Source organism: Pleurodeles waltl, chromosome 6 (genome assembly GCF_031143425.1).
Source record: "Pleurodeles waltl isolate 20211129_DDA chromosome 6, aPleWal1.hap1.20221129, whole genome shotgun sequence".
Classification (NCBI taxonomy): domain Eukaryota; kingdom Metazoa; phylum Chordata; class Amphibia; order Caudata; family Salamandridae; genus Pleurodeles; species Pleurodeles waltl.
Genome location: NC_090445.1, coordinates 414,921,252 through 414,949,125, shown reverse-complemented (window position 1 = coordinate 414,949,125; position 27,874 = coordinate 414,921,252). Strand labels below are relative to the sequence as shown.

The following is a 27,874-nucleotide window of genomic DNA, read 5'->3' as shown; positions in this document are numbered from 1 at the left end:
TTTAACAAAACGTTTCATTTTTATTGTTTTCCAGTCTAGAATTATAATTATGTACAGAATCTGTAAGAACAAACTCCAGACACACGAATGTGTTCGGTGCGGTGCATCCACTCGCAAACCAGAAACTAAGAATCATGGATAGAAAAACAAAAATACAAAAAAACAGCCCTTCCCTCCCCCCGGCTGGATGACCTCACTGGGCCGTGGAGTGGAGCAGTGTGCTGCAGAGGCTCATATGTCTTTGATGACTTCCTCCAGCTCCTCTTTGGAGTACATGTGGAAGAGTTTGCCGGGCTCCACTGTTGCAAGCTGCAAAGGGAAAGAGAAGGGAGGTTAGGAAGCAGGACAGAGTGTGATACCAATGAATGTGCGGGCTGAACAGCTGCAGTGTGCTCGCTGACGGATGCAGTCATTGGGGAATCTTAGCCTCACTCAGGGCCAGACACTTGCCCACAGCTTAAAATAAACCACCGTTCCAGAAATAACTTGTCAGGCAGAATCTCCATCATGCCCAGCAGACAGAGAGCGCGTTGTAACTGGACCATACAGAGTCGCACCTGGCTGTGCAGCAGGGACATTTCTATGTGAACTTCCCTTCGTGCAAAGGCCTGGATCGCAAGCCGGTGCAGGACAAGCTGCACCACATGATAACCAGTTTAGTACTGAGTGAGGAGATGCATATTTCATGTGGGGGGGAGCATTGCTTTCCTGTCGCAGAAAAGGTGTCAGATATAGTGTTGTACGAGTAAAGCCACGAGGATATTAAGTAATGCTTCAGAGAACGTTACCACACTGTGTACTAAGAGCCCTGAGGGACAGCACTGTTGAAGTATACAAGTAAGGTCCCAACAGCAATTTATCCTCAAAACACAAGGTTTCACCACTCACAGATTTAGCCGGCTCTGCCAGAATGGTGCAGACACCATCATTTTGGCAGGAGCCCCCTGCATTTGTGCAGTATTTTCACACTCAGACCACACCTACCTCAATGTTGATGGCGTTCAGCTTCTCCTCCATTACTTGCTTCAGGATGGTTAGGGCAGACTTGATAGCCTCCTTCAACGTCATGGACTACAATGAAACACCATATTTAAGTCAACATCAGAACACAGGGCCAGCTAAGTGTTCAGAATCTAACACCAGGCTGCTAGCCATGGGCTTTCATTTAACAAATATGACCATTCTGCAGGCATTCATTCATTTCAACTGAATGTACCCACTAGGTCATTACTTCAAGACTAAACCCAGAAGTGGACCCTCACTGTGAAGCTTACATGAAACGATTATGCAATCCTGCTAGCATTGACTCAGCAAAGCAGTGCAGATGTCGTTAGCTCTGCAATGACGACTGTCAAACACACACTCAAGACCAAGTCACCCATCAGTGTACGCATGTAGGTCCAGTGAGCAGGGTTGCTCATCAGAGGAGGCAGTCTTCCATGCTGGGCTCAGGGACCAGTGTCAACACAGTTGACTGGGGCAGGAAAGGTGCGTATTGCAGGCGTTGCTCACTTTGCAGGATAGGGCCACTGACAGGATTGGCAGTTTCCAGGTTGCTTTAAGCACTCATTAAAAGTGATGTACATCTGGAATACAGAGTGCTAGCGAGAAAACAGAATCCCTACAACAGCCATGAAAAATGGTGACTCGGGAACATCAGCCCCAGGAACAAACTACCACTGGCAATGCGTATAGAGCCAAATCTTAACCTTAAAAAGAGAACAATGCTATTTAAGAAACTGAGCTAGATTAGTACTTATTTTGCTAAATCGCCACTAAGATTACTTAGATAAAAACATCATAGAAAATGCTAATAAAATCAAACAGACAGATGTACAGTGGTGGTTACTAACTTCCATGTTATGTTAAAAACGTAATGAGGACTGTTCCACCTAAGCAGAAATAATCAAATATCATGGACCCTGCAATGTTATACCAAACGAGTAAATCATTCAATTGTGGTAATTTTCTATAAGCGTTTTGGTGAAGAAAGTGTAAAAAGTGTGAGATACTGTCTGCCTAGCGTCTACCTATGCACCTTCCGAAAGAGATGGTGCAGGAGCTCATTGATTTTTACCAGACAATTTCAAAATGTCTCTTCAGATTTCAAATGTATGGTAATATTATGCGAGGGATTCATAATCCATACATCTTGTCCTCAGTGACAGTGGTGCCTTGAGGTTTAACATCACACGTTGCCATTTTAATTTTTCAAGACAACAGTGACTTACTACACTCCTACAAACTTAAACTTGCACAAACACTCAGACCTCCCGTTCGTCATTTCCATTCTTCATTGCTGAATTTACCAATCCTCAACAACTGCTCCTTCCTCTCTGTTCCTGTCTTACGTGAATCATCCCCACTCTTCAAGATTGTGTTCCTCCAGGAAGAGCAAACCTGAAGCCATGAGCCCCTGTGACACTAAAGTGCTCCCCCGTAGCCAGGGCCACTGGAATTGGCAGGGTTGACTAAATTGTCTTCCAATGCGAGACAACGGGTCACTGCGTTTTAAGTAACTTCTGATCCGTTTGAGCTACAAAGATTTGTTTTGTAAAAAAACTGCAGATTAAGTAGTTGATGGCATATTATGAAGCATATCCACAATTTTGCGGAAAACGCAGCGGCCGCCAATGTACATCATTTTAGGGGCCCTTCCTAGAGGCTGATGTAGATAGACGTCCCTCTTCCCTTTCGGAATAGTGTCTATGTTCCTGTGGAAGGATTCCATACGACCATTCACAGAATGACAGTGCCACCTTGTGGGCAACACCACGTTACTCCGTGACACTGGAAAGTCAGAGTATCAATCAAACACACAACAACAACAAAAATCAATAAAGTGATAGGCGGCAAAGGGATGCGTGCTCGACGCTTTTCCATCTGGATTCACGCGGGGAGGGGATAGAGGGACAGAAGCACACTGGTCCAGTAGCTGCAATAAGACAACACTCCTTACCTTGTGGTACACCTCCTGTAAGGAGCTCTGTGCACCCTCGGAGGCAGAGCCGATAGCTCGCGCGTCACACTGAACGAAGGTCCCTGAAGGGTCCATGTGGAAGCTGAAACGAAAACAGGAAGGGGTGACAGTCTGAAGGGGTTCCCCCAGCACGAGGTCACTCACTGCTCTTCTCTCCACCCGGACCTTTCGGCAACCGCTCCCCCCCCCCCCCCCCCACCCCCCCACCCTTTATTATTACGCCCAATAACCCTCCCTGCCTTCTACATTATCCGGACACAGGTCGAGCTACCCATTCTTAACCTCGCAAGCCCCGAGAACGGGTAAAGTTCCTAAGCTGAGTGAATTCTTTACTACAGGCAAGAGAAGTCTGTACTTACAGCTGGGGTCCTTTCTCGTCCGCTCCTCCGAACAGCAGGGCCACTCCGAATGGGCGGCTCTGCAACGAGAAAAAAACAACAGCGAGAAACATCACTAGAAGAACACCTGCAAGAAGGGACCGTGGTGATAACACCCACCCACAAGTACAGCGTCTAAGCACGTAGGTGTCACGCGTGGAGGCGACAAAGGCAACTTCTTGACACTGACGTACATTTTAAGCAGCCCATGGCAAAACGTGCAAGCTAAACTGTTATAAGCATAAACTGTACTCTAGGTGTTTTTGCTTGCACCATACCGCGGAGAACGATTCGGTGCCTCACAGGCTTGGGCCCGTCCGAGCGACTACTTTTGGTAGCAGCTCTTCTCAGGAGAGTTCTCGGCAAAGCGAAGAGCGTCTGGGAACAGACAGGCCCTTGACGCGTTTACGTTGTGCAGATACAAACACAAGACAACACAGAATCTGGAAGAACGGCGCGTCCTGTGAAAGAGCAGGGTTATATCAGAGCACAAGTAGGACACCTGCTCCGCAAAACTGTAGGGAAGATTATCAGTAAAACTCCCCAGCGAGGCGCACTCACCATGGCTCCGGGATCTGCATCTTCCTCCCCAAACTGCAAGGCCAGATTGGAAACGGCCTGAGTCACACTCTCCACAGTCATCGTCTCGTTGTACGTGAACCAGTGGTTCTGAAGACAGAGGACAGAGTGAGAGATTATTCCGCCAGATCTACAAATCTCTAGCCTCAACTTTGTTCCATGAGGGGAGTGCATTGACATTGTCCACCTCAAAAAAACCTCAAACTGCCAACTGTCTGGAGAGCAATTTCACTTACTCGGAGGAACATTGATCTCGCATACTCAGGCTACAGATTAGTCTGCGACACTGTACTTTGTGGACATGCGTTATATAAGTACCAATCATTTCTCCTTGGTTTGATGCACACCACACACACACTCCCTCATAGGCTGTGTTTTAAAGGCACAGCCAACACAGCTTTTCCTACATGAAAGAAACCTATTTCACACAGCCTATAATTTTTGTAGGGCATGCATCTCGCACAAGCAGTTTCGAGGACACTCTGTTGCATTTCTTCCTCCAAGTCATCTGCAGATCTCCATACTTTGTAGAAAAATCCACGGGGCCCACCTGTCTGCCAGAGGCCACAATTCCAGTCGCTGTGAGGACAAGCAGAAGGTGAGGCGCAGATCCAGATCAGGACCAAGAAGTGCAGATGTTCCACCAGGTAAGGTGCTGAGAGTTAGAAACTGCTAGTCAAGATCCAAACAGTAATCTTCTTTGGCCCTCTTACAGTAACCAAAGGTCCCTCCCTGCCATGACGCTCCAAAGCCTATTCTCCACCCCCCCCCCCCCCAAAGGCGTATTAGGTTAGTAGGGAGGTAGCAGTGAACTAGGGTGACCAGGTGTTCTGGATTAAATTACATTTTATTTATTTTCTTAGTGCCCCTTCTGTCTTCCTGTGTTGATGAGAGCGTTCATTCCACACCGCTCCACAGATGTACAATTGTAGCCCTTCTTCTGTTTTTGCAAAATGTCCCAGTTTTTGGTTCTCGAGATTTGGTCACCCTACAGTGAATTAATCATCCAACTCTGACTGGTGTATCTCAAGAAATAGCTATCTTAAGGGTTCTTTGGACACTTCCAAAATCCATCTTAGTAGCCCATCAACCGCCAGTTACAAGCTAATCGTCATTTGCTTTCACATGGTACACCTAACCAGACTTTGTGAACCAACACAAACACTGGTGGATTGACACAATACATGAGAGGTTGTTAGTTACTAGTTATTAAGCAAACTATTTCTATTCCAGTTTATTTGAACGTTACCAGAATGTTAGCCTAAAACCAGAGATCATCAATAAAATCCACTGAAGAGTTTTAGAGTCCCAACCAGATATCAGGTGACTGTTGTGTTACATCTTTCTAGAATACTTCAATTCCCGGTATACATTCATTGTCTTTTTACGCATGGTGGTGATCCAAGGCATGTGTAATCACAGAATAACACTTCCACAAGCTAAGTACAGGCAGTAGCTACTACACTGCTTTGTCACATTAACCGATGTAAACCTAAATGGGTTTAAGTCTCTGGAATCCTAATTGCTTGCCGATTTTGTGTTTCACCGCTTCTCAATGGCGGTTCTTACGCAATAAAAAAAAAAAAAAAAAAAGTGACGTTTAATAAGTGTAAGAACATATTAACTTGTTTCTGAAACTAAGGCTGAAACAGGGGAACCTGGCCTGCTCTACTACAGCTACCGAAGAGAGTTAAAGAAACTAAGGGGAGTCTTGCCATTAAAAGTATTAGAGTCTAGTACGGTTAGACAGTAGAAGAGGCTCCCTATAAGCCCTGGTGCCACAATGCTTGACCAAAGCCCTCAGCCATGAAGAGCAGAGTTCACATGTCTAACACATGCCTAGAACCATTCCTTGCTCTGAAACACATATCCTATATGTTACTTCCGCTATTAATTATTCTGAGAAGGGCATTTTATGTGGAGCAGCGATGCATGTGGCCACACTGTCAGTTAGCTGAATTATTGTGCTGTCTAATTGTACTGAAAGATAGGAATGTTTACCTGCGTCTCCACTCTTGCCTTGTCTATTAAAGTCTTTGCGTCAGCTATTAATCCACTCATGGCACAACCTGAAAGAGAAGGTCAGGTTAGTGTTAGCTGTCAGCAGGTTCGAAGAGGTGAGGAATCCAACATTTTGCCCTGGTGGTAGAAAACAAAAAGTACTTGAAACCCTTTTCACGGGTGACACCGTTGGTGTGGGACAAATGTGAAGCAGAAGAACAAGTTACTTACCTTCGGTAACGAGGTATCTGGTAGAGACTATCTAGCTGCAGATTCCTTACCTTAGAATTCCCTGGCGTCAGCTTCGAATCCGGAGTTTCTTTCTGAGCAGTACCCTGCGCGTGCATCTTCGGGCGGAGACGTTCGGATCCGCGGGCGGCGTCAGCGTCGTTGGAGCCGTCTATGATGTCACGGTTGTCTATAAAGACTCCGCCTCGGCACGCGTACGTCAGTTCTTTTACACAACTTCCCACGCCAGAAGCGCAGTCATGGAAGAACCAACCATTATGTATTTTATCTCTGACTGTTTGGAGTAAAAATTCTTTCATGCCTTTAAGAAAGGCAAAAAATGCCAAGATCAAAAATATACATATGTACACATAAATACATATCTACATGAGAAAAATTGGGTGGGTGTAAGGAATCTGCAGCTAGATAGAGTCTCAACCAGATACCTCGTTACCGAAGGTAAGTAACTTGTTCATCTGATAGAGACTTCTAGCTGCAGCTTCCTTCCCTTAGAATAGATACCCAAGCTATAACCCATGGCGGTGGGTCTGCAGGAGATTTTTACACAAGAAAGTCTTGCAAAACAGACCGGGCAAAATGCCCCTCTCTTCTCACCTGGCTATCCAGGCAGTAGTGTTTTGCGAACGTGTGCAAAGAAGCCCACGTTTCAGCCTGACAAATGTCCACCACCGGTACGCCACGTGCTAACGCAGTGGAAGCAGCTTTCCCCCTAGCAGAATGAGCTCTCAAGCCCTCGGGAGGCTGCTTCTTCGCCAAATAGTAGCATATTTTTATACAGAGAACGACCCAGCGCAAAATGGATAGTTTCTGCACTGCCAGAACCTTCTTTGCACCAACGTACCCCCACAAAGAGTTGGTCGTCCACCCGGAACTCTTTAGTGCGGTCAAGGTAGAATGATAACGCCCTTTTTGGGTCCAGCCGATGGAGACGGTCCTCTTCCTTAGAGGGATGCGGTGGTGCAAAGACGGTGGGCAGGGTGATATTTTGACCCAGATGGAAAGGGGTCACCACCTTGGGGAGCAAAGAGGCACGAGTTCTGAGAACCACTTTTTCAGGAAAGATTGTGAGATACAGCGGTTTTGATGACAGAGCCAGTAGCTCACTAACTCTTCTGGTAGATGTAATTGCCACCAAAAAAGCTGTATTAATAGTTAGCAGGTGAAGAGGACAGTTATGCAAGGGCTCGAAGGGAGCACACATAAGGAAGGTAAGAACCAAATTAAGATCCCACTGGGGCATAACGAAAGGCACAGGCGGGAATAGATGTACAAGCCCTTTCAAAAACCTCTGTACTATAGGGACCAGAGATGATTGATCGGGCAAATGAAGAAAAGCAGATAAGGCTGCAAGATAGCCCTTGAGAGTCCCCAAGGAGGGACCCTGCTGGGAGAGAGACAAAATAAACAAAAAGGATGTTAGACAGAGAAGAAGAGGATCAATAGATCTCTCTGAACAATATGAAACAAAACGTTTCCCACGGCAGGCGTAGAACGACTTAGTAGAGGGACGCCTGGCTGCCAGAATGACATCACAGACCTCAGGAGGGAGGTCATAAACCATCAACTGTCGCCGCTCAATCTCCACGCATGAAGGCGCAGAGTTGACAGGTTCGGGTGGAGAACCTTCCCCTGCTGCTGCGAAAGAAGATCCTCCCAAAGAAGGAGCCTGATTGGAGGACCAATGCTCATTTTGAGAAGCTCTAGATACCAAACTCTCCGTGCCCAATCCGGAGCCACTAGGATTACTTGGGCCCGGTCGTTCTTGATTTTCTTGAGAACTCTGGGCAGAAGTAGTATAGGCGGAAAGGCGTACAGGAGGCCTGAACTCCACTAGCGACGAAAAGTGTTGCCTAGCGATAGCCCCCTTGGAAACTCCAACGCGCAAAACTGCTGACATTGTGCGTTCTCTACGGAGGCGACCAGATCTAACCAAGGCTCTCCCAACTGCTGAAAGAGTCCTTGCGCCACCTCCGGATGGAGACACCATTCGTGATCCTCTAAGCATTTTCGGCTGAGTTCGTCTGCTCTGGCGTTCAGAGAACCTGCCAGGTGTTGAACCACCAGGGTCATGCCCTGCTGTTCCAGCCATGTCCAGAGACGTAAAGCCTCTTGACAAAGGGTCCACAACCCCACACCGCCCTGCTTGTTGCAGTACCACATTGCGGTAGTGTTGTCCGTGAACACCTGCACCACCTTCCCTTTCACAACAGGAAGAAATGCTTTTAATGCTAGCCGGATCACCCGAAGCTCCAACAAGTTGATGTGGAGCCCGGATTCCGCCGGAGACCAGTGACCTCTGATCTCCGCCACCCCCAGATGGCCTCCCCATCCCAGAAGTGAGGCATCTGTCACTACCGTTAGATCTGGTTGGGGAAGGGAGAGCGGTCTGCCCTTGACCCACTCGCAGTTCACTAACCACCACTACAGATCTGTAGCTGTGCCCACTGGAACTTCAGGTCCCACTGCAGAGCCCTAATGCCCCATCTGGCATGCTTGACCAACAGGATGCAGGAAGCCATGAATCCCATCAGCCTCAGAGTCTGTCTCACCGAGATCCAGGATAGAGGCCGAAACATCGGAATCATAACCTGAATATCCTGAACCCGCTGATCGGGAGGATAATCCCGATACTGGCACTGTGTCCAGAACAGCTCCGATTAAAGTGAGCTTCTGACAGGGAGTCAGGTGTGACTTCGGAACATTTATATTGAACCCCAGCGAATGCAAGAGGTCCGCCGTCGTCTGGAGGTGGGTGATGAGAGCCTGGGACGTAGGAGCCTTCAACAACCAATCGTCTAGGTAGGGGAAGACTGAAATCCCTGACTTGCGCAAATGAGCTGCCACCACCACCATCACCTTTGTAAACACCCGAGGGGCACTGGTGAGACCGAAAGGAAGCACTGTAAACTGAAAGTGCTCGTGGCCCACCGTGAACCGCAGGTAACGCCTGTGGGCTGGCAGGATAGGAATATGGAAATATGCATCCTGCAATTCCAACGCTACCATCCAGTCTCCTTGGTCTAGGGCAGACAAAACCTGAGCAAGAGTGAGCATCTTGAATTTCTCCTTCTTGAGGAAGAGATTGACGTCCCTTAAATCCAAGATAGGACGAAGGCCTTTGTTCTTTTTGGGAATCAGAAAGGAGCGGGAATAACAACCACTGCCTACTTCTGATATCGGGACTCTTTCTATGGCTCCCTTGGCCAAGAGAGCTGTAACTTCCTTGCGGAGCAAAGCTAGATGGTCCTCCATCAGCCATTCCTTTGTCGGAGGGATAGAAGGAGGGAAAGACTGGAAGGGAAGGGAGTAGCCCTTCCGTATGATCTGCAGGACCCACTTGCCCGTGGTGATGGAAAGCCATTGAGGGAGATGAAAACGAATCCTACCTCCAACTGGACAGACATGATCCCGCAGAACCACACTAGGAGGGCTTGGGCGCAGTGGAGGGGGTCTGTGTGGCGGCCGACCTCTGGCCAGACCCTCTGGGTCTGATGGTACCACGACCACGCCCTCTTCCGGGATGCTGTGAAGCCCGAGGACGGTGGCTAAACTGTGGCTGGCGTGGTACCACGCCCCTTCTGAAGCCTCAAAAGGGGCGAAAGACAGACTGCTGTCGTGCCGGTGCTGAAAGGCCCAAGGATCTGGCCGTGGCTCGAGAATCCTTGAACCTCTCAAGCGTGGAGTCTGCCTTTTCGCCAAAAAGGCGAGAGCCATCAAAGGGCATGTCCATCAAGCTGGACTGGACATCCCCTGAAAAACCAGTAGAACGTAGCCAGGCGTGGCGACGTAGAGCCACTGGCGATGAAATCGCTCTGCCCAGCGAGTCGGTCGTGTCCAAGCCACACTGGATCGTAAACTTGGCTGAATCTCTCCCATCCTTTACAGCCTGGGTGAGAGTGTCCCGGCAGCACTTGTGCCACTGTATCCCATAAAGTATGGGAATAACGGCCCAATACGCAAGAGGTGTTGGTGGAAGAAAACATCTTCTTCCCAAGATGATCCAGCCTCTTGGATTCCCTATCCAGGGGAGCGGAAGGGAAGGCACCACGGGAAGTAGAGGCTTGGACAACCAAGCTCTCAGGAGTGGGGTGTTGTGTCAGGAAACTAGGGTCGCTGGGAGCGGGTCTATGCCGGCGGCTGACCGTCCTATTCACAGGAGCCCCTGTGCTGGGTTTGGACCACGTACCCAGAAGGACATCTGTAAGAGCCTCATTGAAGGGCAACAACGGCTCCGATGTTGACACCCCCGGCTGAAGCACTTCTGTCAGGATATTCATCCTGACTGGCACCGTAGGCAAATCTAGGTCCAAGACCTCAGCTGCCCTACGCACCACCATAGCGAAAGAAGCACCCTCCTCCGTAGCCACATTAGGAGGAGAGAGCATACCAGTATCTGGAGACGTGTCCAGTCCACTGGCCTCCCCTAGATCCTTATACCAGTCCTGTTGCAATCCAGATTCTAAAGGGTCCTCAGACCCCTCGCATTCCTCTCCTGCGCCTGGCTGTTCTAAATAATGCTCAGACAATGATCTGGGCCGAATTGGCTCTGTTGAAGTTGGAGTCGACGCAGTCGCTCCGGATCATCCGGAATAAGGATGGGGCTGCCAGCGGTGGGCGCCGGTGGCGGAATCGTCGACGTCGGACCTGGTGCCGAAGGAGGCAGACTGTGAGAGACCGGCGACGGTCCGGATCCGGTATCGGATCCTGGGGTCCCCAACGGCGCCGAGGCCAAAGCTGCCGGCGTCTAATCCGAAGGGGCCCCTGCTGACCCCACGGGGTCCGAAGACCCACCCAAAGGTGCAGCCCACTGAAAAACGAGATGCATGGCCTCGTAGAATTCTTTTATCTGAGCGGGGATCGATCCGGTCCCCGGAAAGTGGGAAGACGCTGAGTCGACCCTGGTGACGGCTCCGCAGAACTGCGCTCGGAATGTCGACGTTCCCTAGACGCCTCGTCGGCCGACGGGCATAGCGAAGACGAAGTCCGCTTGGACTTCTTCTTCTTCTTGTGCCTCTTACCTTCGGATGACCTCGAATGCGAGGAAGAGGACTTGGGGCTCCGGGAGCGGTGCCGTGACCTCCTCCTACTGCGGGACCATGACCTCTATGGAGTCGCGCCGACCGAAGACGAATGTCGGGCCGCAAGAAGCTTAAGGGATCTCTCCCTCAAGGCCTTCAGCGCCATGGCCCGACAGTCGGAGCACGAGGTGGAATCGTGGTCCTTCTCCAGGCACCAAAGACAAACTCGGTGCGGATCCGTCACCGACATGGTGCGATGACACGCACCATACGGCTTGAATTCTGTCTCTCTCTAAGACATGACTCCAAACAGTCAAAAAAGCATCGACAAACCGTCGAAGCATGGTAGCTCTTTCCAAAACTGCGCTTAACGGGCGCGGAAGGAAAAGAACTGACGTACGCACGCCGAGACGGCGTCTTTATAGACAACCGTGACATCATAGACTGCTCCAACGACGCACGCGGATCGGAACGCCGCCACCCGATGGCGCGCAGGGTACTGCTCAGAAAAAACTCTGGATTCGAAGCGGACGCCAGGGAATTCTAAGGTAAGAAAGCTGCAGCTAGAAGTCTCTATCAGATGCTATGAATATTATTCATATTCTCTAAACCTTCAATGATACGAGTCAAGGGAGACGGCATCTTGGGAACAATTATAATTTGCATTACATTGAATACATTGAAGATGAACACAACATTTAGGAGCCTACAGTTTTTTCAAACTTCAATGTGTGTGGTAATTTACAAAAATAGAACAGATTAAAAACACCATGTAAAGGTCATGCAATTAATATTGCACGATGTGTAGTGAAATAACAATGACCTTTAATACTTAAAAAGATTCACGTTTATGTAGGGTACACTTTATTTAAAAGGAATATCAATGTAAGCGGTATATATACAGTGACTGTACATTTCAGACAGACTTAAATTTGGTGGTCTTTCATCGAGGGACAATAATTTACTGGGGGCATTTTAGGAATCATCACAACTCAATGAAAGCATGGGGATACCGGAAGCCTTTTTGTGGCATGATGACATTAATATATGCTGACATATAACAATACGGAAAACAAAATCGTATTTGTTTTTTTTTTTTTTTTAAATGGGCAACTCACAGAGACAACAGTTCATTTAATTGTTCACCACTATTCTAGCCGGCATGAGCAGAACATTTAAGCATCCTGCGTCTGTAGTGGAAACAGCGTGACAGAGGACACAATGTATTTCATTCGAGTTTTGTTGTTTAATATTGCACAATTAAGGCCACTGCATGTGCCGGACCTGGAGCACTGTAAAGGTGTGTCGATGCCCGTGGGGTGCAGAGGAACTGTTAAGCATAACAGACAGCATGAAAGAAGTAGACATGGTAGAACCATATGAACAGTCTTCAACCTTTATTGACATCACTACACATTCCACCAGGTGGGTTGGCTTTTCGCCAGCCAAGTACAGCAACCTGCTCAACTCAGTCCTTCTGCTTTTCTAGACTATTCATGAGCTATACCTTTATTAGCCACAGTGATATCTACCGGCCACGTCCTTTGTTCTGCTTCTCAACACCACTTGACTAGCCATGAGCTATGTCCCAGTTCAGAACCTTCTCGCTCGTGGTTATATTACATTACATTGGCATTTTGTCCCCATTTGATATTAGAGAACTCCCTTTTTCCCCCAGCATCTTAAAAACGTATACAGAGTTACCTAATAGCCCGACAGTTCCTGCCCAGACACCCTTCAACTAACCAAAAGTCTGGCCATCCCGAATTAAGGACGCTACCGCTCTGGACATCTATGCTAAAGGGAGGTGTGTGGGGGGGCTGTGTGTGCGTGTCTGTGACTCCTGACTTTCAATCTATTTGTTCAGATATCCTTGGTTGCCCGTTTCTTTGAATTAATATCTGCTATTCTTTTAAATGGATAACAGATCACCACTCTGATAAGGAGGCACGAGCAAAGGATTCGAGGAAAGTTAAGGGGTAGCCGAAGGAGAAAGTATTTTTGCGAAGTTAAATAATGAGAAAGGTAAACGGGTGTATTTTGTTTTTGTTTTAGCTAATCCCTCGATCCACAAAATCGCCTATCTGCAGCACCAGGTGAGGACTGTGAGTAAAACTCGGGTTATGCACAATCTGCTACTTATACAGCTGAAGCACAAAGGTAAGCTTGCTCGATCACTCGGACTTAAATGGAGTAACAAGCCAACTCGAGAACGTGGGTTTTGTGCCTCATACAGCAGTTACCTTGGTCAGTATACAAAGCCAATTCTTTCCCCAAGCACTGCTACACGTTGCAGCTCTGCTTCACACGATCTACACACAGCAGCTGAACTTCATCCCTGAACACTGCATACGTTTGACCCAGCTGGACACTGGGCTACTGCTGGCAGTATCACTCCTGGATACTGCTCAGGGCACTGGAATACACCTGGATACAGACTCCAGACAGGAGCACACTGTGCCCGATGGACTGTGCTTACTTACATACAGTCCGTCAAATTTTGAATTCCTAAAGTGCAGAAGTGATGATTGATCAGAATTTGCTTACGTGAAAGACTGGGAGGAAGGAGGTACAGCACAGAAGGTGCAATGCACAACACAACTTTACAGTCACGTTTATCTTTAGTAATGCAAATGACGAGTTACGTTATCATAAGCAAAAGAGGCCAGCGGGTAGTAAAGTAAACGTCTAGTCCCAATAAAGCGCTGGAAAGTGGAATACTGTTTCCACACGGGCGGTTACAGGGCCAAGCGGGTGGCATGCTTACCAATGTGAGAATCTATTTCCACAATCTTTTCTATGCTGGCAGGTTCCATGAGTGGGGACGTGATCCTCTTCTCCACAGCCAAACATACTCCCTCGGAGGTCTGGATCCCAATCGCAGTAGATCCGAGCTGGAAGGAGCAGACACAGTGAGGGCAATTGTGAGCATCACGAAGGTCAATCCAAACAGGAGTTACACAGAGGCAGACGCAAATGCGTCTTCACAGAACCGAGGAAACCAGCGATCATCATTCCAAGAATGCGGGAAAAGTTACAGACTCTCTATTAAAGTATAGTACATGTACAACATGGTGAGCAATAAGAGAATATTTTACAACCATTAAGCACAGGCAGCAGTAACGAACATTGCCACACACAAACACTTTAGTTACAGCAAATGCACGCTTCCCTCAGAGTGAGTGTGTAAAAAGTGACCTGTGTGTGTGTTTATGTGACCGGTGTGTGTGTTCGAATGTAAGTGTATATGTGCTGGTGTAGCGGATCACCCGTTGGGTGTAATGAGGATTATGTTCTGGCAGTGTGCCTGTGAGAGAAAGAAAGATGGTTTGGGAGGGTGTGAAAAGGACCATGTGCCAGTATTGGAGAAACCAAAACAATTACAAAGGCCAGCAAAGAATAAAACATTCAACCAATCTGGATAAGACAAAGAAAATAGACTGCTTAAAATGTCATAATCGTGTGAAAGCACAATTTGCATTACATTTGTGCATTCAACAAAGTGAACTTACTCATGCAAACGATGGATCAGACAATGTCCCGTTCAAGACAAAAGAGTTTACATGTGAGATTTTGAGCTCACAATCACAGAATTGTATGCCTCCTTTGGGGATTATCTGGTGCCCAGCTGGTGAAGCTTTACAATGAAGCGTTGAAACTGGTGACTTTCCCCCCTAACATCTCGTGAAGCACTGGTTAGCCCGTTAAAACCCGGGAAAGCCCATGATGAGTTAACCACATACCGCTCCCTCTCCATATTAAATATAGGCTATAAAATACCCTGAAAGCTATTTGCCAACAAGTTGCTTCCTTATATGCCATGCGGTATCCATGTCGATCAAAGTGGCTTCACCCCAGGCTGTAGCATGTCAGAAAATATATGCCGTCTTTTAAAAATATTGAAAAAGGCCTCTCAGCGGTGACCGGATGCTGTTTTATTAGCCGACATGGAGAAGGCCTTTAATTTCCTAAATTGTAGATACCTTCATGAGGTGTTAAGACCATTATGGTATCGGAAGCACCTTCCACAGATGGGTTAAGATCATACAAGGGATCATACAGGCTGTGTAATATCAGAGCAATGCCAGGGAGGGGCACCAGGCAAGATTGCTCCATCCCCCCCCCCCCTCACGCTGGCGATTGAGCCATCTGTACTACGCCTGACATCTGTGGAAACTGGGGGAATTTCAAATAGTGGCATGCACAAGTCTCTCTCTCTGTGGGTGACCTGCTATTGTACCCGAAGGAGACAGAAATTAATGTCACTGATGTTTTAGCCAGCCTATCTGGGCTGAAGAGGAGTTGAGAGAAGACTAGATTGTTTCCATTGAGACCTAGACCCCACCACTCAATGGATGAGCCATTATATTTACTCGGTAAAAATGGGAGGCATCCACCTTCAAACACTTGGAAACACAGTTTTATCTCGAGAGAACAGTCGTCATTGTGGGCAATACTGGACAGGCCATGAGGTTTCTCCACTCTCAAGTGACCTTCTGCTACTCTCTTTCCCTTACGGTTGCTGGGTGGATATCCCTTTTTAAAATGATAATGCTGGAGTCTCTCCTTTATTATTATCCTAATTTACCAACTATTCTCCCTAGGCAACATTTTAAAGAGGTGGACAGCTTGTTATTAGACTTGATCTGGAATGGCAGCCGCCTTAGGATGGCCTTAGACATCATGAGACAGGTAATGCAGGGGGGTCCCAGATTGAAAGCTGCATCATCTAGTAGCTCAGACACAATGGCTTTCACTCGCTAGCTCAGACGAACCTAGGCGAGTTCAGAATCGGGCAGCAATAGGTCAAGGTCTTACACTTCGCTGGTTGGCTCATCCGGCCGAAGTTACCACAGAACACAGCTCCCTGCCTCCAAAGAGTAGCAGAATACTGCTGTTAGATGGCGCTACAGCAGGCAAAAGACATACTCACTTATATCCCCAATTTAACACTTATGTTGCTGGCAAGTGTGCTGAGTTGCGATAAAACAACAGTGACCCACTAGGAACGGATAGGGCTTCCCACACTAGGGTTCCTTTCAAGAATGGGATTTTATTCACCTTATATTCTCTAACAATGTTGCTAAAAACAAGTATTCAACTGCTGACTGAAGCCAATTAGGCTTGATTCAGCGAGGACATCTAAAGAAAGGGAAATCCAAAGTTTGGTGGAAGCCATTGAAAAAGCATGGTACCCAGAGATGACAACATCAGAGAGCAAAAGCAGTGAAACATGTAAGGACCTGGGAGAGGGCACCTATTAGCCGGGCAAGTGGCAATCAAGAGTACTACCATGTATACAATTGTTAGACCTTAATGGCTACCCAAGGTCAAATGGTTAACCAATGTAAATAACCGATAATAATGCAATTTTTGACATATTTTTATTTCAGCATCCTAGACTGGATTCGCATAATCAAGACAAGACTGATAAGAATATTGGAAAATGTAGAGCATGGTCAATGAAGTGAATGATCCTTTTGATGAGGCATACTTGGGCGATGCGGGGGCGAGTCACATTAATAGATTATGGCCCTGAAGGAAGCATGTTACCTAGAAGAACCCCTAGCATTTACCTATTTCAAGTTATGTGGATATCACCATTATATTAGGTCATATGAGTTTGTTCCTTTCAACTAACTCGGAAACAAATATGAATGGAAACTCTGTTTTGGCACGATTCAGCCCCCCTCCCCCAACATTTTCTATCCTGAGATTCTTCAGCCTTTCCCACAGATTGTGGTTGATTGTGGGGACAGGAATTTCCCCTGCACCGAGTACATGTATCTGGAATCCGTTTTATTTTTTAAATGTAGGCCCTGGGGTCCCGCTAATCTAGTGTTTGAGCAGAGGCTGAAGCCTCTCCCTTACGCAAGCATGGTGCTGGAGGGGTGCACTAAACATGAATTCAGCGGAACCAGGTGAAAGAAGCCAAGCAATGGGATCTAAAAGAGACCGAGGAGAACTCAAAGAAAGTGCAACCATAGTAACAATACAGACAAATTAAACATAATCAGTGGCAAAGCCAATAGGTGTGAGTTTAATGTGCTACCACAAGCAAAGTAAGCATATTTTAGCCATGTCAGACAAGAAGTTAAAGGCAGACTATATTAGAGACCCCCTTCCATTCAATTAAGTCATGGTGTTATTTGTATTTCAAATAAAGAGGGCAACAGTTGTACAGTAATCCCTCCTGCAGTTTAATCTAAGCACGTGAGTGGGTCACAAAGACATGATCAAAGGTTAGATGAGATGGTCATGGATTGTGAAAGTTTGCACTTTTTGTTTGTATCTGCCCTACCATATTTGCTTTGAAGATCAAACATCTGAAAAATCTGACAAATAATAACAGCAGAGTGTGCACAGGCATTACATTTGCACAACCGTAGCTGCAGAGAGGGTGACAACACATGCAGGTGCTGCAATACGTGTGTCCCAGCTTAATCTGAGGGCTGATATACTTGAAGAGCACTGCACTCTGTTGGGACATTAGCAGCTTTACTATAGGGGAGACAGAGGGAGTTGCAGAGGTGGGGTGTTAGCGAGTAACTCAAGCCTTTCTTATACTCGTGTGGGGTGATTAGGAAACCTTCGCTGTGATGTTTCACAGGAAAAAAAAACACAATTATAGAAAAGTCTGTCTGTGGGCTGCACTTTCTATACAACGCGATTACCACCTTTCCCTCATACAAGATGTCTGGCAAACGTGTGCTGATGGGATAAAAGCTGAGAGAACATTTAGTGGGCAGATATTGTTGAATAAAGCCAGAGCCGTCTGAGTCAAAGGCAGTACGGAGACTTCACAATGTGAGTGACCTCTAGTTCGGAGTGAAAGTGGGAGTGAATGAGGTTTTTAATACTCGGAACATTGCATTTTGGTTCATTTCGGAAAATTCCACTATTTTACGTATTTACTGTTCAGTGGTATTAATTAATTACAATCATGTTTTATCGTGTACTCATTGAAGGTGAAGAATCCTGGTCAGCGCCCGCCTCCGTGAGTCACCGTGGATAGTATATGTAAACAACCACACAGCAGCGACTCGATAATAGTGTTAGGAAACATCTTAGTGCTGCGGAGGTGCTCTGATTGAGGATCCTCCTCCGGCTCCACAAACAGCTCAAGGTCCTTAAGCTACACGCAGACTTGTGACAAAAGCACCAGGCGACTCTGGAAGAAAGTCATGGCAGCAGGTCTCGAGGTTAGGGAAACCTGAAGGGGATGAGGTTGTAGGAGAGCTTGTATGCCCTTTCTCCTGGGCGGCAGATGTGCTCAAGCAGTCAGCAGTGAATCATTTCACCGCAGCAGCCATAAAGCACTGGTATGGACGGATACCGGAGGGATGTGGAACCTGCACCCTCTGTTATCAGACGTCTGTTAAGACTGGTAATTAAGACTGGTGATTTAACCCTCTGCTGCCTGCCCCGATACACTGTTGAAAACAAACAGAGCGGGGCCCTTATGAGTGCTTCCAACACCGCAGAGCCACGTACACTCTGCAGCCAATGCACATTTAAGAAATCTGTCCAGCTCTAGGATTGGCTGTTTGGTATCCACTCATCAGCAGAGCATTGCTCTACCTTGCTTACACATTGGACAGGTAGGCACAGACTCCACAACCAATGAGCACAGAAATCAGTGCACCGCTCTAGGATTGGCTGATTTGCCAAAACAAGTGTCAATACATATTAGTATATAAACATATCACTGAAAAAAAACAGGAGGTAAAAGTAACGTTATAGACAGGTAAATATTTCAGTGATAACATTAACGTTTTGGAAATTTAAAAAATAAACAAAAAAACACCAGGTATGGGCACCAGGGATCATTTTTTGGGGGTGGCGGCTACCAACCAGCATGGGTCTGGTTATGCTCCCACCCCAACTGAAGGGGGTAACAGTCTTTCAGTTTTCCCTTGCACACTAAAACGTCTTATCCCACAGCAAGCAAGAAAACATTTGATTATTTTGGGTTTTGGTTTTACATTTGGGCCATGAGAGCTTGTCTAACTCTCAAATTATTCCCACTTGGAATGGGGAGAGCTGGACTTTAGGTCTTGTGGATTTTTCTACATGGCAGCGTCCTAGACACACCTGAAAACTAAACATCTGGGTAATTCCAGGGTGGTGTGTTTCACATGCACCCCACACCATTTTCTTACACACAATGCCCTGCAAACCTCCAACTTTGCTGGAAATCACACATTTTCCCCACATTTTTGTGATGGAACCTTCTGGAATCTGCAGGAATCCACAAAATTCCTACCACCCAGCATTGTCTCATCTATACCGATAAAAATTCTGCTGCACTTGTCAGCCTAAAAATGTTTTTTTTCAAACTGCCCTTTTGGACCCACTTTGGTTCCCCCTCAATTTCAACATGTTTTTGGCTCTTCCCTGTCACAAACACTTGCCCCACGTACACAAATGAGGTATCATTTTTACCGGGAGACTGAGGGGAATGTTGGGTGGTATGAAATTTGTCCCGGTGCTGTGATCATACACAGAAATGTGGGAAAAATATGATGTTTTAGCTAAATTTGAGGTTTGCTGAAGGTTCTGGGTAAGAAAACATTGGGGGATCCACGCAAGTCACACCTCCCTGGACTCCCTCGGGTATCTAGTTTTCAGAAACACAGAATAGCAAAACAAGTGTTATTGCTCTTTGTCTTTCTCTACATTTTTTCCTTCCAAATGTAAGACAGTGAGTAAAAAAAGGCATCTGTTTGAGAAATACCCTGTAATTCACATGCTAAGATGGGCACCCCGGAATTCAGAGATGTGCAAATAACCACTGCTTTTCAACACCTTATCTTGTGGTCGTTTTGGAAATACAAAGGTTTCCTTAAGACCTATTTTTCAGTCTTTATATTTCACCAAATGAACTGCTGTATAACCGGTATAGAATGAAACCCATTGCAAGGTGCAGCTCATTTATTGGCTCTGGCTAACTAGGGTTCTTGATGAACCTACAAGCCCTTTATATCCCCGCAACCAGAAGAGTCCAGCTGACGTAACGGTATATTGCTTTAAAAAATCTGACATCGCAGGAAAAAGTTACAGAGTAAAACGTGGGGAAAAATGGCTGGTTTTTTTCACCTAAATTTCAATATTCTTTTATTCCAGTTGTTATTTTCTGTAGGAAACACTTGTAGGATCTACACAAAAGACCCCTTACTGAATTCAGAATTTTGACTACTTTCCAGAAATGTTTAGCTTTCTGTGATCCAGCATTGGTTTCTCACCCATTTCTGTCCCTAACTGGAAGGAGGCTGAAAGCACACAAAAATAGTAAAAATGGGGTATGTCCCAGGACAATGTCAAAATTGTGTTTTCTAACTCAGGTCTGCCTGTTCCTGAAAGCTGGTGATTTTACCACCGCAAACAGTTTGGTGATGCCATTTTCAGGGGAAAGAAATCACAAGCCTTCTTCTGCAGCCCTTTTTCCCCATTTTTTTTAACAAAAAAAAAAACAAAAACAAATGTTTTGCTGTATTTTGGCTAACTTCTTGGTCTCCTTCAGGGGAACCCACAAAGTCTTGGTACCTCTAGAATCCCTAGGACGTTGGAAAAAAGGATGCAAATTTGGCGTTGGTAGCTTATGTGAACAAAAAGTTATGAGGGCCTAAGCGCAAACTGCCCCAAATAGCCTAAAAAAGGCACAGCACATGAGGGGAAAAGGCCTGGCAGCGAACTAAGTCAAATGTACATGCATTTCGAAATATATATTTCAGTAGCTGTGAAAGCCCACTGTTTACAAGATGAAAACAAATCAGAACACTTTACTTGGTGATGTGCAAAGGATAAATATGTCTTCCAAAACCCAATTCTCACAGATTTTTAATACATTATATAGTTTTATCAGCAAAGCTGCAAGTTAAAGGTAAGGTTTTTTGACCTTTCTTGGAAAATTACTGTCTGTAATGACAGTATTACCACGTCATGCTTTAGTAATATATTTATCTAAAGTGTGTGTTTAATCATAAACTGAGAAACACTCCTGCCCTGATGGCAATTCTATTAGTAAACTAATAGGTAAATCATGGATCATGTATCCCGTACATAGGGGGCTAGATTCTTATACATGGATCAAATGTTTAATCTATTTACCTAAACAAAAGATTTTTTTGTACAGCAGAAATGCTGAGCTCATATATTTGAAGGTGCACTCATATGTGAGAATGAAAAAAACAGTCACTCTGTAGCTAAAATATTTGCCTAGGATCACACAATTTGAGACCTGTTTACAGATCAAGTACATTACAGTTAGGTCGAGTACATTATTCAAGTTACTCAACCTGCTCCTTTGGCTGAGCTCTTCTAGAACGTCTCATGTAAAGATGACAACTAATTTGAGACTGCAATTAGACAATCATTCTGCCAAATGTTCATGATATATAGCCTGATCTCTTGGTTATCTTTTGTTTTTTTAATGGAAAAACTCAAAATCCAGTGAATTCAACTCATGAAACATTGGTAAAACGTGAAGGTTTACATGACTATTATTGTATGTGCAAGAATTATTTTAGCAATTTTGTATCCAATGGTTTTTAACTACTGAGCATCTATAAAATACATATATTTTTTGTATTTAAAATCCTTTATTTTTTTATTGGATTTCTGTCAATATACATGCAAGCAAGAAAATTATATTTATATGTACATATTAGAATACCTCCAATCCCTGATGACTCAGAATATGTTCAGCCATGGAATTGGCTCTCATGAAGAGATGGCCAACTTAGGCAAGAAAAAAACCTTTGGTAGTCAATACAAGCTATACAATCACTTTTGCTCGTAGCAAGCACACTGTTTCTGCCGGTTCGAAACATGCACTCTTGGCCACCAACATGTGCACAGGGACAAAAGCACCTCTGGGAAAAATTGTTAGGGATGCCGAGGGAAGCTAAGGCACCCAATGGCATGCGATCTGTTGGTTTCAGTGATTCCCATTCTGCAAGAGTGCACCAATAGGAGAAACAGGGCCCTAAATAACTATGGTTAGGCAAGCTCGTGGCAAAAGTCCCTGCCAATAACCAGCTAAGGCTGCAGGGAAGAACTTGTTTCTTTACCGGTCACATATTTAGTAAACTTTGAATCTCGATCTTAGCCAGCTGTAGGACCTTTCAACAAGCCACGTGGCTGAGATACAGAGTAACGTGTCTTACTAGATCAAGTTATCTTGTTAACTTTTGTTAGAGGACGTAGTAGGTTGCAGGGATATGTCCAAAACTAACGCGGCATAAAATTATCAGATTTAATACGTTTTAAAAACAATATTTCTGAAGGAAAATAAAATCAGCAATTCGGAGAAGACGGGTGTAAAAACGATTTTAAGAACGATTTTTTAAACAGCCAACACAAATGTGCATCTGAGCCTGCCGTGTTAGATTTTGGTTAGGAGTACTGTACTGTACGAAGGGGGAGGGGGATGAGGAGGAGGCTCACCATCCGGACCACTTAAAAGTCTACTGGGAACAGCGTTCATACAACATTCTAACAAGCCAATATAGATACTCAATATTAAGCCCTCAGGAAAACATATGTGGCCACTGTAATAGCAAACTATTTACCCCCAGCCAACTAGATAGCCAGATGCAAGCAAGACTGTCATATCTGCCCCGGCTTTGCCCAGAACGCACATTAAGAACATATATGACGAAAACTCAGTTGCGTTTAACAGAAGCATGGCTTAAACTACAAAAAAAGCTACTATGATTGTCAGTTGATGTTATCACACGTGACAAAGGGTGTAGTATGGAAACGAAGGGAAGGCTTTGTTTGGTGTGCTGATCTTCGATCCCAATAATATAATTAAGTAAATAAAAAGGATGATGGAACTCGAGCAAAACCAATGAGTATTTTTATTTTCTTTACTACCTACTTTCATAAAAGATACTTGTTAACTCGAAGATGTATAAAAAGGTCAATCCACGTGTACAATCAGTTGCGGCCAAAGAACGTTAGTATGGAAGGACTGACATGGAGTAAGGAGTGTGCCCTAAATAAATTACAATTATTTATATGCCCATAACAGATAATGATGCTTTGAGGTGTTTTCCACCAAGAGACTAATCCATAGTTCTAACACATTTTGCGGGTTGTTTCCCTGGTAATAGTCCCGAAATGTGAATGCCATATCTTTACATATGGCGAACGCTCCTACTCCTCACTTAAAATCTACTTCCTGAAAAAAACAGGCACTTGGATACTTAATCATGCTACCTGTGCCGATCCTGTGCGTGCTGTCCATTCCTCCTCACTTCTTGGGTGAATCTCGCACCCAGTTCTTTCAACCCATACATATTTACCTCACTCTTCAGTGTTCATCACCATGTCGGTACAGTTTCAATGTCTGTCCCATACTGAGCACCTAGTCGTGTAGTGCACGCCCTTTTTCCAGCTCCCTGCTTGCCTTACATGTCCCCCTTTCTTACACTCGTGTCAGCATTTCCTCGTTTGGCACTATGGTTATCCTTATTGTACATTACTCTTCACACTCTGTTATGCCATCCACTATGACATCTCAATGCCTTTTTGCATGTATTTGTTGTAATTTGCCCTTTTGTACCTACTGCGGTCCTTTTATTTTGTCGTTATCTGTTTGTCGCAACAACTGTGTGTATACCTGTTTGTCAAGTAAATCCCTACCCCACTATACAATCCTCCGAAACTACTATAGGGTTTCTTTGCAATAAAAGACACTATGAGCACAGGCTTTGAACAGACACCCCAGCTACTTCGGGAGTCTAGGTAGTGCACTAAAAGAAAGGAATATTCTGGTCTCTCCAAGATATCTACAAATGCTCTGTGTAATTACACCAAAATGTAGTTTTTCCACCGGGTTGTTAGTCAGCTTTTCAGCAACCAGAAAAGGGGCTCGATGAAAGGTTACACCTGCCTCTTTAAAACGGGTTCATGCAGGAAGATGGGCTCCGTAAAAAAACGTAGGAAGCACACAAAGTCCTTAGCACAGAACAGGAACTTGCTTTCAGTTTCGGATCAATGGTAGATGCGGCCTAATGACTCAGCAAACGTCAAAGGCCTATTCTCAGCAAACGAGAACACGACAGGATTTGTGAAGAGCACAGCAGACTATCAGCAACTACATATTAGACATAACACACGTCATAATTGCTATGTAAGTAACACCACAGTTCAAATCAGCACAAATCAGAACTTGGACAGCACAACAAAGAGAAAGAAAATAGCAAGATAGTATTGAGAAGAAACCGTAAATACCTTTATTGCCTCGATGGCGTATTCCACCTGAAACAACCGCCCTTCGGGAGAGAAGGTATTGACGCCCCTGTCGAGAGAGAAAATAAAAAAACACATCTTTTGGCTGCGCCCAGAGAAGGGACAATCAGATTTAATATACTTTTCGTTACTCATAAATTGGAGGGGGGAGAGATTATGTAACCATGGCTAACAGAAAGAGAATCAACAGAGATATAGTGGGAAGATGCAGAATGGTGGTAATGTTTGCAGAAAGTATAGGTGTCCCACTGTGCCAGGGCAGGTATCCCGCGTACGGCATTAGGGATCTTCGTGCGTAATTCCGAATTGTCTAAAATTGAGGGTAAGAGCAACCTACATAGAAAAAGTAGCCAACGAGCTCACTGAACATGCTAAATGGCCAATTCACAGGTTACTTTTGACAAATCGTGTACACGGTCAAGCTTTACCGTAGCTGTTTCACGTCTGTTGCTTCCATTGGCTAATTACAAGCTCAAATGTATAAACGTCTACAAATGGAGGTGAAGTGGCGATTTTGTGTATTGAAATTTATGTACTTCCAAGGACAAACGACTACCAAAGAGTGGGTCAACTCGTGACTCTTGGCAAGCTGGACCTGAAAACTTGATCTACTAATGATACATTTCACTATTCCTTCAGATTAAATGGAGTACGTAATTTCAATTGTGTTCATTAGTATTCTGGCCTCAGAAACCCAATGGTAAACAACAGATCCCACACAAAAAACTGCCCTAGTATTAAAAAACCCATTTCAGTAAAGAACACACTTCTGACTTATCAGTTTCAAAACAAACAGCTTGTGGCAACGACCCTGAAAACGTTTACATAGTTAAAATGAATTCAATAGTGAGGGGGAAGCATTTGTATGCAAAAAAAGAGAAGAGTGGGGTCAGAAAAAGGAACAGGCCCAAAATGTTAATTTGTGTTTGACAAGGACAAAGAAATGAGTAGTGCTATCGATGTTCGGAAGGGTGAAAATTTCAGAGATCTCATGTTGTTGCATAATCAGAGTAGCCCAGGTTTGTTTATCATCTTCAAATATAAATATTTCCATGGCACTAAAAGGAAGTGCAAGTAAAGAAAGGCTGCTTATGATAAATCAGGCACACGAGACACACCTACACTTGGAGGTATATTTTCCTAAAACAAGAGGTTGCAAAGCAGGCACGCGTGTACAACACAACAAACGAATACATTCTAATTACAATGCTGAAACTAGATATTGCCACAAAGCCTCTTTTTGTGACGTACTCGGATTCCAGATGACTAAAGATATTTGCTGATGACAACTTAACACAAAATAAACATGTACAGATGGACTGAGGAGCACACCAGTCTTGTACCAAAACGTTAAGGCAAAGCCCAAGAGATACCTGTTACACATGCTTGGTACAATATCGCTAATGGCCACTGCTTTGAGGAGGATAAACAAATGTATGTGATACAAGAAAGGTATCCAAGAATCTTCCACAAGAGGCAAATACATATGAAACCGAATCATGGGGTTTAGCAAGACCTTGTAGAACAGATTCATGAATACAGTCTTTCAGGACAAATACAATATTTTGTTGCCTTCCCATACTGTTTAACAGTTTATAAAGCACCACAATGCTCCGCCATAAGCAATAAATCCTTAGCAACAAGGTATATTTAAAAAAACTGCACCCCGGCTACTTGTTATGGCTTATCAAGCACGTTTTTCAATTGAAATGACACAGTATCTTAGGTTCTGGAAAACACATATTAACAACAGTATTCATTATGTTTCTTAATGCCCATGTCACCAAGAAGACATCCAGTTTACCCTGCAGTTCCTGGGTGTGGAAGGCAGGTAATTTTTATTTTATTTTTTACCTCAGGACAGACACAGTGGGCCCCTAGGGCACTGGTTCAATGTGTGTTTTTTAAACTATTCCATGCTCAGTCCAGGCCCACTTAGAACACTGCTCCCGAGAATAGACATAAGTAAGATTCATAGAACATGCCCACTTCAATGAGCAAGGGCTATACATGCCATATACAATTCTTCCAAAAATGAACTAATCCAGCTATAGGATCAGGGAAAATATATCTCACAATTGGAGGACGTTTGTTCAATCCTCAAAACCCTCTACGGTACTCTTTATTCTGTACAAAAGACTGTTGCGCCTATCACATAAACATGCCTCTCACTCAAGAGACCACCAGCAACCTAGGGCACTATCTGCACAGGCCTACCTCTCTCATGGCATTGCCACTGGCACCCAATCACCGAGTCTACCAACTCACTGCACTCTAAAAACCCTATTACATGAGACCAATCACCCACTTCAGCCCCTCACTGACTGCCAGTTGATTTACTGTCCCTTATAGCCTACTACGGACCCTCTATCCGAGTATGAGGGGTCACTGTGGCAGTAACTCTACCAGTAAAACATGTGTAATTCACCAAAAGTCTTTAAATTGCTTGTGTCACACTAAAATAGCTTAGTTCTCCATTCTGATTAAGTTGTTAAATTTAATGGCATAGGTTCTGCTTGGTTCTGAAATGTCACCCATTTTTCAATGTATTTGTTGGGAATTCAAGCACTAGTAGGTTTGCAAGGGGCAAGTAAGGACTGTTCTCAGAACAGTATCTAGGCTTTGAGCCCTTCAATGCATCCAGACTTCAAAGTCTCTGCATGTTGTATCAGGCAGAATTTAAGAACACTAGAAATAAACAGTCGTGAGTTCACCGCATTCAACGAACTGAGAAAACTGCCGATAACATGCTTCAAACCCAATGCGATAGTTCAGTTGGGTGTCTGCAACAGCAATCTGTGTATGCTCAATATCACAGATTCCATTCCAATGTCAATAAGATAGCTTCAGTAGTTTATTGCACACAACGCAGATTGTGATTTTTTTGTTATTTTCGTAAAGCTCCAGAAAATGCTCGGTACCGCATAGATATAACCGTGCCCTTCAGAAACATTAATTTTGGTTACAGCATTTCTAGTAATGTCACTTCCGGAGTTGTCACAAAGATTGAAAACTTTGTGCTAAGAAATAAACTCCTCTTGGGATACTTGAAGTGTTGACTCCTCTGAACACAGTCACCCACCTAACGGCTTACGCGAAGTATCTATCCTCCACTGCTAACCCCGAGACCTTACAGAACCCAGAACCTCCAGTCACAAGTCCCATCTACCATCTCACGCCTACACCACCACAACTTAAGCCACCTATAGGCCGACACAGATCCCCATCCCACCCTCAGATTATTACCTGTCATATTCGGAGCGCGTGAGAAACATTGTAGACTCTTGGACGACTGTGTTAGGTGCTGCAGCAGGATTTAGTCATATATCGCTAGAGTAAAGTCTCTGAGAAACCTCTCATACACCGCAAAGGCCCGCTTGCCGGTTTAAGACACAACGCGCATGCGCCAA

The 27,874-nt window shown here is 45.0% G+C and overlaps 1 protein-coding gene across 1 annotated transcript; it reads right to left on the bottom strand.

Moving 5' to 3' along the window:
- Positions 1-27,874, bottom strand: PSMA5 (proteasome 20S subunit alpha 5). Its single transcript, XM_069238371.1, has 9 exons — positions 27,711-27,874; positions 24,447-24,513; positions 13,972-14,098; positions 5,938-6,005; positions 3,919-4,026; positions 3,340-3,398; positions 2,960-3,062; positions 985-1,071; positions 1-309 (listed from the first exon to the last, which is right to left on the bottom strand). The coding sequence occupies exons 1-9, from the start codon at positions 27,737-27,739 to the stop codon at positions 232-234; spliced, it is 726 nt and encodes a 241-aa protein (XP_069094472.1). The 5' UTR covers positions 27,740-27,874; the 3' UTR covers positions 1-231.